We start from the raw sequence: 12,254 nt of genomic DNA on the forward strand, positions 1-12,254 counted from the left end.
CCTGTAATATGTGCCACCAGGATCAAATCTTTTGAATCTGTGAAATACTCTTTTAGAACGATGTTCTAGGCCACAGTCATGCTTTAAATTAACCACTGTGAAAAGTTTATATTCTATCAGTAAAGAATTTAATATATTTGATTTTCTATAACCTACCTGAGGCTCTCCCATGAGGCCTTTTCATCTTTACAAAGACGTTCCCCAATGAGCTTAGCTGCAATTTAATATAATGCAATATACAAACTCTTCAGTGTAATAAAAATACATAACAATAGCCTCAAAAAGGAAGAAACAGCTTTAGTTTATTCTTCCTCTTACAAGGAATCTTTAAAGAGAAACCATAACGTTTTTCCCAAGACAGAAAAGCTTGTCATCACAGCGCCAAATCTCCACTGCTCTGACAAATTCTGAACCAGCCTCATCTGGAGTGCTTCTGCCCTGAAGATCATTCTCAGAAGCAGAGAAAGGAACACACTGCATTTTCACTGTGCTGATTCACTGAACCTTTTGTACATGCACACGTATGGAGGAAATATTTGCTTCTGAGCTTGAAACCCTTCCAACCGCGATGACTGTCTGTCTGCCCTTAGTATCCCTGGCCCACTGCTGGCACACTTGTAATACCAGAGACCATTTAGGGATCCCTGGCTGTCAAGGAGGCACCAAGTCAGGCACTTCACATGCATCTGCTTCAGTTCACCCTCCCAACAACACTGCACTTTTTATTTTCAAACAGAAGAGAATAGAGGCTCCGAAACGTTATTAATAATCCAGCTGTGTTCAGTCTCGGTGAGGGCAGACACTAGCTTTCTCTGGTGTCCTCATGCCTAACCACTACAATTAGCTCTTCAAAAACTCTATGAACAAAGTTTTCCTTCCCCCCAAATTTCAACCACGATACGGTTCCTCTCTATACTAGTTATTCCTCAGACCCTCCAAGTTTTATTTTCTCAACTAACACAGAAAACAAACTCCATGAGAGCAGGGATTATCTTCCGCAGTGACCTATTTTTAGCTCTTGAGAAGCAAAAGGAAACCAAAAAAACAAAGCCTGGCAGAGTAGGTATTCATTATACATTTGGTTGAATGAATGAAATACCTAGAAAATCTGAGCTGTGATGACAGCCGATTTGAAAAACAGGAGGACCTGAATTGTGTACGTAGTTTACTCCTATTTCCAAATTCACTAGGTAATTATCTAAATTCAACTTCACAGATACTCCTCATGGAGCATCTACTATGACATCACCCATGCAGCACAGGACTAAATAGTACATGTTGAACAAATTTATGTACATAACTGCTGAAATAGCTTTATCTGCTAGAAAAAATAAAAGGCAGGTAGTATGGCTTTCCCAAAAAGAAACTGCATCAATTTGGCCAAAATTACTTATCTCCGGTCTTAGCTTCTGAGGGAAAAGTGGACAGTTGTGGTATTTCAAGATGATCTCTTGAAATTCTTTCAAATAACAAAACACCTGTCCTATCAATTCAGAGATCCCCAGAGACTATCTCAGAAACTTCAAGATATGTCATTGCTATGTACCCAGTGCCTTCCTTTCATTCTAAAAATCCACAATGCAGTTTCATTCCAGCTCTCCACAACAGGAATTGGGGAAATCCATTCCCATTTAAAGAAGTTATAGTCTGCACTTACTGGCAACTCCTGGCATCAGTACCGCCTCTGTCACCTAGTTATTCCGCTTTCCCTTCATCTCTATGCCCAAACATTATGTCCATTGAAGCAGTAACAATGAAACTGGGTTAAGTTTTTGTGTGTAGTGCCCCACTGCCTAAGGAATTAAATTTAAAGCAGATTACTAACATGACACCATCAGAAGTAAAGATGCTGAAGATTTAAACAAGCACATAAACCAAGAAAAAAAAAATTAGCTCATGCACAAATTTCAAAGTATAGAAATAAGGCATAAGAAGAAAAATGAACACTACATACTCTGATGAGCTTCAATTACTGAAACTCAATAATCTACTACATCAGTCTTGAAGAAAAATGAATTTATTTCCTCCTTGAATCAGTGCCCCAGGTAACAGCATTATTTTTTTAATCAAGAAAAATATACTTCTATCATTGCAAACAATGAATATGCAAGACTATTTTACATAGTAAGCATTCAACACTTCTTGAATTAATGAATAAATTTTCCCTGCCCAATAATGTCTAGTGTGAATTTTTTAAATCCTAAAAAGAAAAGAAGCAGGGTAAAGGCAGTGCTGCATCTGTAATTTGATGAGTATCTGATACACGATAATCGGTGCTTTTAAATGACAATCCAGATCTCGACTAGAGCTTCTCCAATAAAATTATTTACTGTTATAGACTCTTAAAAAGGTAGACTATCACGGCAGACATTAAAAACAAAATTTATTTTAAGACAAACCACCAAGAATCGTTTTTAGCTAATAGTTATTACCAATTATTTTTACTAGTCAGAAGTTTAAAAAATAAAAAAATAAAGTAAATCGAAATTCCATACTATTAAATCCTGTAAATTATCAAACATAGAGATAATACAGTAGTTTCATAGTCTTTAATATTTTTTCCTATATTACCAAAGAGGAAAGGAGAATGTGCACTGTCATTTATGGTCCTATTTAAGAGATAGGAATATAGAGATCAAAAAGATTCAGACTTCTGACTGTTAGGAGGTTCATCGGAAAATCAAAAACCTATGTCCAACATTTTTCATTTGGTATTTTTCCCATCTTGAGAGATTCTAATTCCAAACCCAACCAAAAACTCTCCTCTCTTCCCTTCTTCCCCAGCTTCCTTAACTGATAACAATTCATTCTGATTAGATCTCTACTCAGTATCTCTTTTGTGTTAATGTATACAATTTATAGTTTTTATGATCTTTTTTAATTTTTTTTAACGTTTATTTATTTTTGACACAGAGAGAGAGCATGAACAGGGGAGGGTCAGAGAGAGGGAGACACAGAATCTGAAACAGGCTCCAGGCTCTGAGCTGTCAGCACAGAGCCCGACGCGGAGCTCGAACTCACGGACCGTGAGATCATGACCTGAGCCAAAGTCGGACGCTTAACCGACCGAGCCACCCAGGCGCCCCTGATCTTTTTTTTTAATATGATGCATGGAACCGCACCAGGAATACAGCTCATGTAAAAATCCACATCACTGCAAATGGCAAGAACTGAGTGAATGGTGAGAGGTGGATGGGGTCCATGTGGGAATAAAACCATCAGTCTACTCCTAGGAAATGCCCAGTGTAGCCAAGTGGCTGGCTAGACATACATACATACATACATACATACATACATAAGTAGTGACCATATAACAAAGGACTACAGAACAATAATAGGCATTAATCTATGGGAATTTGACTTAACAGATAATAAGTCACAATAAAAATAACAAGGCAGTAAAGTAAAAAAATAATAATGTATTGAAGGGCAGAGTGGGCAGAAGTGATAATGTGCATTAATTTTTACAAACCAATCCCACTGGGAAAGAATCTTCATAATCCTATAACAAGTGTTGGCTAGGATGTCGAAGAACTGGTACAATGCTGGTGGGAAATGCTAGTGGTACAGTAGCACTGGGAAAAAGTCTGGCAGTTCCTCAAAAGGTTAAACATGGCGTTACCATGCAACCCAGCACCTCCACTCCTACCTGTATATAGGCAAAGGAACTGAAAACGTCCACGCAAAAACTTGTACATTAATGTTCATAGCAGCATTATTCACAATCACAAAAAAGTCCACCAATGAATAGATAAAACTATATATATTTTGGCTTGGTCTCTTCACTTCTCCTTTATTTTGCAGATACAGTCACACACGTAGGTAGACATATACACTGATTTTACTGCTGCCATTTGCAGAAACTGAAAACCTCCCAAAAAAACGATTGTAACCATTATATAAATCACAATTCAGCCATACAATGCAATACCATACAGCCATTAAAAAAAGGACTGTTCGGGGCACCTGGGTGGCTCGGTCGGTTAAGCGTCCGACTTCGGCTCAGGTCATGATCTCATGGTCCGTGGGTTCGAGCCCTGCGTCGGGCTCTGTGCTGACAGCTCAGAGCCTGGAGCCTGTTTCAGATTCTGTGTCTCCCTCTCTCTGTGACCCTCCCCCGTTCATGCTCTGTCTCTCTCTGTCTCAAAAATAAATAAACGTTAAAAAAAATATTAAAAAAAAAAAAAGGACTGTTCTTGTTGATATGGCACAGTTTGTAGAAACTTAAATGTGCATAGAAAAAGAAAATATTACTGGGGAGACCAACTATATTTATATATCTCTTTTGGTAACATTCAACTTGAAACATGTTAAGGAAACAATGAGGAAAAAACAACTTGGGGAGGATGGGACCAGGTTGCCACTTAGGCTCAAGCCTTCCCTCCAAACCCAGTGTAAAGTAATCTGCACCATGCATCCAAAGTTACTTTAATTTGTCTTGTCCATCACCCTGAAGCAGACTGATTCAGTATCATTCTTCCAGGAAGCCAAGACTGTCACTAAGGGACACCTGGAAAAATTCCAGGCAAACTTGATTCCCTTGCTGCCCTTACACTTAAGCAGGATCCTTTCATTATCTGGGCTTGCAATCTAAATAACAGCATTTTGATATTATACAATGCACCAACTCTTTCCTCAATATTCAGCTTGGCAATATTTTCTGAAGTTCAATCACTGTGCTCAGGAAAGCCAGCCACGAAGGAGGAATAAGATTTACTCCAACAACTTTACTGTCAAAAACTTCTTTTTGATGGAGACAACCTTAAATATTTATCAGTAAGGAGCTGTCTAAGGGTGCCTGGGTGGCTCAGTCAGCTGAGCGTCAGACTTCAGCTCAGGTCATTTCTCGCAGTTCCTGGGTTGAAGCCCTGTGTCCAGCTCTGTGCTGACAGTTCAGGGCCTGGAACCTGCTTCAGATTCTGTCTCTGTCTCTCTCTCTCTGCCCCTCCCCCGCTTACACTGTCTCTCTCTCTCTCTCCCTCAAGAATAAACATTTAAAAAAATACAATAAAATAAGGAGCTGTCTAAACGACTAAAACATATAAATATCTGTGTGTGTGTGTGTGTGTGTGTGTGTGTGTGTGTGTGTGTGTGTGTACACACACACTTAGGGGCGCCTGGCTGGCTCAGAGGATACAGCACAAGACTCTTGAACGGGGGGATGTGAGTTCCGGCTCCATTTTGGGTGTAGAGATTACTTTTAAAAAATAAGAAAATCTTTGAAGAGATATATTTTTAAATCTACATATACTTTATGCTTTATTTTTTAAAACTTGGTCTACTTTGGCCTAAGCAGTAATTAAAATCAAATGCAGCAGGTTTGCATGTACAGAATAATTGTTCTGCTAAGAAATACTGTAAAGAAAAAACTGCAAAACAATATGTATGCTATCACGCTTGTGTCTGATTAAGAATATATAGGTGTATGCACGCATAGTCTATTTCTGGAAGGATTCACAGGAAACTAGGAACTGCCGTTGCCTCTGGGGACCAAGAGCCGGTGGCTGCAACCAGCTTTTCACTAGAAACTCCTGAGGTGTTTCACTAGAAACACCTTCAGAATGAAGAGTGCGTTACTTGCCCTAAAATTAAATGCTATTAAGCAAAGTTCCTTTGAAGAGGTATAAATAAATAACAAAGGCACAAGGAATATGTGGTGTCGTCCCCCACCCCTAGCCCTCCTCGGCGGGGCTATCTCCCGGGGAGTGTACAGCCAGGTGGGACCTGGTTTCAGCCTCAGCAAACTGGCTTCACCTCCAACAGCGTCACATGCTACGGTGGACCCGGGCAGGTGTCAGCCGGGGACAGAGATTAAGGCGACCCCTTGCTCCTCCCGCCGTGGTTTCCAAAGGCCACCCATCCAGCGCCGAGAAACCTTCCCCTGTACTCGCAGCTTTGTTTAAAACGGACCTTCAGTTTACAACTGTCCATCAATCTAGAAATCAATGTCTACTAAATTTATGTTTGTCTGAACACTTTCTAAATTAATATTCTGCCCTGTCCAGCTCACCTGGTTTATCAAAGACTCAGGGCGGGAAACAGTTTTTTAAAAATTCCACATGCCAAGCCTTACACATTCCGCGCCACAGAAAACAGACTGCAAACTGCCTCAGAATTGTAGACCGCTATGCTGTTTACAAAGCGTTTTTGCACATACATCATCACATGTGATGCCTTCACACGCTTTAGTGTCAATCCTGGCAAACCCAACAGCTACCAAATTGGATGTATTACTCTTCAAGAATTGTAGCATCAGCACTAATAATAAAACAGCTACGAAAGGTCTGCTTTTCTACCTCCTCTGGCTGGCTGCGATTTCTCAAGTGACAACTCTGGGCATTCGGCACGCACAGCGGCTCCCAAGCCTTCAACGTGACACAATGCTAGTAGAGGCACGAGAGGGGAGCTAGCCCCAGGAGGCCGGGAGTGCTCGCGTGCACGCCAAGGAGGGGGCGCGGGCCGTGCGGACCCGAGCGCGGACGTGGGAACGCCGCACGAGGCGGGACTCCATTTCCTCCAGAGCAGCCGAGGTTGGGCGAACGCCAAGCAAACAGGGCAGCTGCTCCCGTGCCGGCGCGTTCCGCGCGCTCGGGGAATCCTCTGGGGTGATTCAGAGGTTCAGACTCCTGGGAGGGCCAACCGAGCTTGCAGCCCCGGGAGGTGCTATCAACCCGAACTTAGAAAAAGCCCGAGGCGCCGAGCTGACGCCAGCAATTTAGAAAGGTGACCCTCGGCCCATCTCGCTGGGGTAGGAGTGCAAAACGGATAAAGTTACAGCTCGCAACACACGCAGATGGAAAGTCGGGGTAGGGGGGCGCTCCCAAGGAGCCCGGCTGCTGAAGGGGGTGTGGTCGGCAGGGCTTTTATGGGAGTGGGGGTGGAGGCACGTCAGTCGGGCCCCGGGAGGCGCCTCCACAGACTGGGTGGGTGGGCTAAGACCCCCGCGCGGGGTGCCGCGTGTCTGGGGCGCCCCGCCACGCGCTAGCTCGCCGGCTCACCGGTGATGTCCAGGTACAGGTCGTCCTGCTGGTCCAAGCGGTGCAGTTCCTGCGACGTGGAGCTGCGGCTCTTCTTCACTCCATGCGAGGACGCCGAGCAACGCCGCGAGCAGGGGGGCGCGGCGGCCCAGCTCGGCCGCCGCTCGCTCTTCCGCTTCATGGAGGCGGCCGCGGCCCGTCAGGGGGCCACGACCATGGCCCGAGCGTCCGCTCGCCCGCCGAGGCCCCCGCCAGCCCCGCGCGCGGGCGCTCGGGGCGGCGGGCGCGGAGCGGCGCTGCAGGGACGGCGGGCGCCGGTCGAGCCCGGCGGGAGGCGGCCGCGCAGGAGGCGGAGGAGGGGCCGGGCCCACCGCGCCTGCCCCGCTCCCTCCTGCGGCCGCCGCGGGACCCGCGCCGCAGCCCTGGCTACAGCGCCTCCTGCCGCCGCCGGCGCCCCCCAGCCCGCCCCCAGGTGCCCGCAGCCCGCTGGCGCGGCTGAGGCGACGGTGCTGCCGCCGGCGGCTGGGGCTGCCCGGGGTAACCGCGCGCGCCCACCGCGGCCGCGGACGCTGCTGCTGAGGCGCGGGAGCACAGCGGGCCGCGGTTCCCGGGGACCCCAGGAGGGCTGTTCCGTGGAGCTTCATTCACAAAAAAGGGCCCACAACCCTCCTCGGGGCCCGCAGACTGGGGCTTTTCATTGGTCAGTGAGACGTGACGTCACGCGGACGGGGCCTTTCTACAGGCAGGTACCCGGTGACGCCATAAAGAAAAGTCTGAGTGGTTCCGCCAATCAAACATAAAAGTGTGCTCGCGACCCTCCGCCTACCCCCAACTTTTGTTTCTTCTGTGTTCTTCCAGTGCCAAGACCCGAGGTCGCCAACTTCCTTTAATGAGTCACCAAAGCTTTACACAGCCCCACCCTAGTAACTTAACTCCAGTTCTTTGGCATGTATATATTTTTTTTAAGTATTTCTGGGTTTTCCCTGTAATTGCGCCAAGTGAAAAGGACTCTTGCCCTGGCTGCTGGCTTGGAAAAGAGTATGGACTGATAAAATTGTCCGCCGCTCTAAGGTAAAGTTGGTTTCACAACTTAAGAACTATTTAAATCACCCATACTCTTTATCGACATATGTTGTGCCCAGCATTCAAAAAGACTAAGCCAGGCTTCTGAAGGAGTCGATAAACTCACCGTGGAAACACGATTTACGGTAGGGTTTGCCTCCTAGTTTGTCTTCTCGGAGTCCAGTACCCCCATTTAACTCAGTAATTTTACACACAGTTGCTGAGTTTTTCTTACCTAAGGTGTTGACAGATAAAATGATTGAAGTATTGAATGAAGCAAGTGGCGAATTTAATCCTTGAGCTTTCATCTTGCAAACTGTGGGGTTGTCTCTCTGTTTTTCTTCTGGGTTAAAATAATGCCTGGTATTTCTGAAACTTAACCAAAACTCGTTTTGGTGGGACTTTAAACAAATTTCCATGGTAACATCTAAGAAGGTGAATAGATTGGAGGGCAGTCTTAAATTTTCATAGCCCCGAGTTTTACATCTTGCAAGCGATTCTTAATTTTTCACCAACGTTTTAACGTTTTATCCTGCAGTTCTGCAATTACTGCCAGCCTCTAGAAGAGGAAGATAGAATTTTAGTCAATCCCCCTAGAAGCGTCTTAGAAATGCAAATTTTGATGGAGTACCTCCCAGAGGGGCTATTTGACTTCTATTGTTGAAGGCCTTTACCCTTTAGCACTGCTAATTAAGGAGGAAAGGGGGCTGGGGAAAAAGATGGTTCTGCATCACTGACTCAGCTGAACAGTCTGGACCTACAGATCAGCCACTTAGACCAGAAGCTTAGTAATCATGTTCTTTCCTCCCTGTTTCCCCTAAGGAACTCAGTGAAGGCCTTAAATTAAAAATGGTCCACCTGTTTGTCTGCAGGGGCAGCAATAAAGCACAAGACTTGGAAGCTTCTAGAATGCTATGCAAATGAGTCCACCTTAAGCAGAGACCTATCCTCCCAGGTCATCTACTATGACTAGAAAAAGGAGGCCTTACTGGCCTTAGGAAAGTAGTGGAAAGGCCACCTTTTCCCAGATCATCTGAGATTTTGCTAGAGTCTTTTCTTTTGTTTATTGAGGTATAATTAACATATAACATTACATTAGTTTCAGGTGTACAACATAAGGATTTGATATTTGTATATAGTGCAAAATAATCACCACAGTAAGTCTAGTTAACATCCAAGTAGGTCTTGTTTTGAACAGTTAGATACTACATGGGAGTTGTTTTCTTGGCTCCCTAGAATTAAAGAAATTCAAGTACCCTATGACATTCTATTTATTTGAGCGTGGCTTATCTAAATGTCAAACTAAGACTGAAGTGCCAGGAAGTTCACTTACATCAGTTCATTTTCTTTCAACTACAAATTTAGTGTTTAGACTGGAAATTCTAACAAAATGCATATGATTCCAATAAATGAGGGAAAAATGTAATAAGTACAGATAATTACACTGTTTAAGCATTTTCACATTTTACAAACAGAATTTTATGCTTTTGTTAGTATAACATTGTTAAGAGAGAAAGTATATAATTACAGTTTGTAAATTTGCAGAAATGTCTCACATCTTGGGAATAGGAAATCCATACACTAAGTACACACACTGAAATTTTATTTTATTTTTTTAACGTTTATTTATTTTTGAGAGAGAGCACAAGCCGGGTAGGGCCAGAGAGAGGGGAGGATACAAAATCCGAAGTAGGCTGCAGGTTCTGAGCTGTTAGCACAGAGCCCGATGCAGGGCTCAAACTCACCAACCTCCAGATCATGACCTGAGGCAAAGTCTGACACTTAAACTTGCTCTCACACATCGAAATTTTAAACCCTGTTTATATTTTCTTTTTAGGTCATGTTTAGGTAGTGACAGAAAAGTGGTCTTTCTACGATATTTGTTTTCATGTGTGGCACTTCTCTTGAGTAATTTGACTCCTACTGACATTTAATAAGCTAATCTCTAAGCTCTGAGAAATTGGCCATAAGAAATGTAGTTCAGTTTGCTTGGTTGATTGGTTAGTTTATTGTTCACTGTTTGACCATTGATCATAAAATTTTAGAGCTTGAAAGCACTTTAGACAATATTTGGTCCAAGGCTGCCATTTCACAGTGAGGACATGGGAACCCACAGAAGTGACAGTGCAGGGCTGGAGTGGATACTGAAACATTCTTCAAGATTCCAGTTGTCTTTCCTTGACTTGTCTGAGCTTAGAAAACAGATGCATCTGGTTATAATCTTCAGCATTATGGGCAGCACAGTGAAAAGCAAAAGAACTAGGGAAGAAGTTCTCCAAAATATTCCTTTCTCCTAGGTAGATTCACCCTGAAAAGAATACAATTATAGAAGATTTTTTAGATGTATATTTTAGTTAAGTCATACTCTGAAAATTTGAAATCTTACCCTAAAATTAGTAGAAACTGGTCCATAGATACATTACATTACAATTTCAAAGGATAGAAGACCTGGCTGTCTCAGTCCCTAGAGCATGATGTGACCTTTGATTTCAGGGTTGTAAATTGGAGTTCCATGTTGGATGTAGAGAGCACTTAAAAATAAATATTTTTTTAAAAGTGTTTATTTATTTTGAGAGAGAGCCAGGGAGGTGCAGAGAGGGAGAGAGAGAGAATCAGAAGCAGGCTCCATGCTGTCAGCATAGAGCCCAGCACAGGGCTCAATCCCACAAACTGTGAATCACGACCCAAGCCAAAACCAAGAGTGAGTCCCTCAATGACTGAGCCACCTAGGTACCACTAAAAGTAAAATCCTAAAAAAAAAAAACTTTTTTTTCAAATGACAGTAAGTTTCAATTTCAAATAATAAGTGAATTACAGCTTTAATTATGTGAAGATAAGTAATTTTCTTTAAGGTCAAATTTCCATAAAGCTAAAGGGTTTAGGTGGCAGGTATATGGGAAAATAGACACTGAAGTCTTCACTAGCATATTTAAAAAGACTGGTTTAGGGGCACCTGACTGACTGAGTCCATAGAGCATGCGATTCTTGATCTTGGGGTTGTAAATTCAATCCGCATGTTGGGTGTAGGGATCACTTAAAAATAAAATCTTAGGGGCGCCTGGGTGGCTCAGTCGGCTGAGCGTCCGACTTCGGCTCAGGTCAGGATCTCGCAGTTTGTGAGTTCAAGCCCTGCGTCAGGCTCTGTGCTGACAGCTCAGAGTCTGGAGCCTGTTTCTGATTCTGTGTCTCCCTCTCTCTGCCCCTTCCTCACTCATGCTCTGTCTCTCTCTGTCTCTCAAAAATGAATAAACGTTAAAAAAATTTTTTTAATTAAAATAAATAAATAAATAAATAAATAAAATCTTAAAAATAAATAAAATTTAAAAATAAAATGTTTTTTTTAATTTATTTAGTTTTGAGAGACAGCATGAGCAGGGGAGGGGCAGAGAGAGAAAGGGAGAGAGAGAGAATCCCAAGCAGGCTTCATGCTGTCAGCATAGAGCAGTGTGGGGGCTTGATCCTACCAACTGTGAGATCATGACCTGGGCTGAAACCAAGAATCAGACATTTAACCGAATGAACCACTCAGGTGCCCCTAAAATAAAATCTTAAAAAAAAAAAAAGTTGATTTTATTTCATTGGATATTCTGGTAATCTCAGCATTAATCTGAAGTCCTCCATATTCCTGACCCTGAGACTGAAAATCTCTTAGAATTGTAAAAAGGGGAGAAAATGAATATTTAGAAAGCTACTACCACATGCTGGACACAGTGCTAGGGGTTTAGATGCCCTGTTAGATATTATTGTTCTTATTTTGTGGGTGAGGAATCCCTCATTTGACAGGGCAAAGCAGTTATCCCAGGTCCTGCAGTGAGTTTGGTTTGAAAACCCAGGGCTCTTTCTTGGGGCCAACACCATTCTTCATAGGTTGAGGACAGAGTTTGGAGGGATCTTTCCTTGCAGGTAGGTTTTGAAATAACCTGTAAAGTTATATAAATGTCATACATTTTTATTAAATTTGGGGACCTCAGACCACATGCTACCATTACAGATTTTTAAAACAATATTCCTGATGTTAATTTGTTTTTTTATTACGTACACTTCCTCCCACACAATAACAACAACGACAACAATAATAAATAATGTCATGCTGGTGTGGAAGAGGCTAGAGAATGGTGAGAATTCTGGTTATATTGAGTCTTGAGATCAGAGAACGACTAAGGATGCTTTTACCCCAAAGACTAGGCCTGTGCCTAGGGCACTGACTGAGCAGTA

At 43.2% G+C, this 12,254-nt stretch overlaps 2 protein-coding genes across 13 annotated transcripts in view; both read right to left on the reverse strand.

Moving 5' to 3' along the window:
- The window catches only part of CDC14B (cell division cycle 14B), a 114,388-nt gene extending 107,192 nt beyond the window's left edge, over positions 1 to 7,196 (reverse strand). For 4 of the 11 annotated variants that reach the window (XR_006210773.1, XR_006210772.1, XM_042965043.1 and 1 more), the window contains exon 1: positions 6,999 to 7,193. Coding sequence is in view for 9 of the 11 variants with exons in the window: in XM_042965043.1 (XP_042820977.1) it covers positions 6,999 to 7,158 (160 nt within the window). In the remaining 2 variants the exon portion in view is untranslated. Of the gene's footprint in view, positions 1 to 6,998 lie in introns of all 11 variants that reach the window. The other 7 variants (XM_042965041.1, XM_042965045.1, XM_042965040.1 and 4 more) reach the window with 4 other exon arrangements.
- A 2,608-nt stretch (positions 7,197 to 9,804) lies between these two features.
- PRXL2C (peroxiredoxin like 2C) overlaps positions 9,805 to 12,254 on the reverse strand; it is a 35,994-nt gene continuing 33,544 nt past the window's right edge. For both annotated transcript variants that reach the window (XR_006210633.1, XM_042964666.1), the window contains one exon: positions 9,805 to 10,347. The gene's annotated coding sequence lies outside the window, so the exon portion shown is untranslated. The remainder of the gene's footprint in view (positions 10,348 to 12,254) is intronic.

Source organism: Panthera tigris, chromosome D4 (assembly GCF_018350195.1).
Source record: "Panthera tigris isolate Pti1 chromosome D4, P.tigris_Pti1_mat1.1, whole genome shotgun sequence".
Taxonomy (NCBI): domain Eukaryota; kingdom Metazoa; phylum Chordata; class Mammalia; order Carnivora; family Felidae; genus Panthera; species Panthera tigris.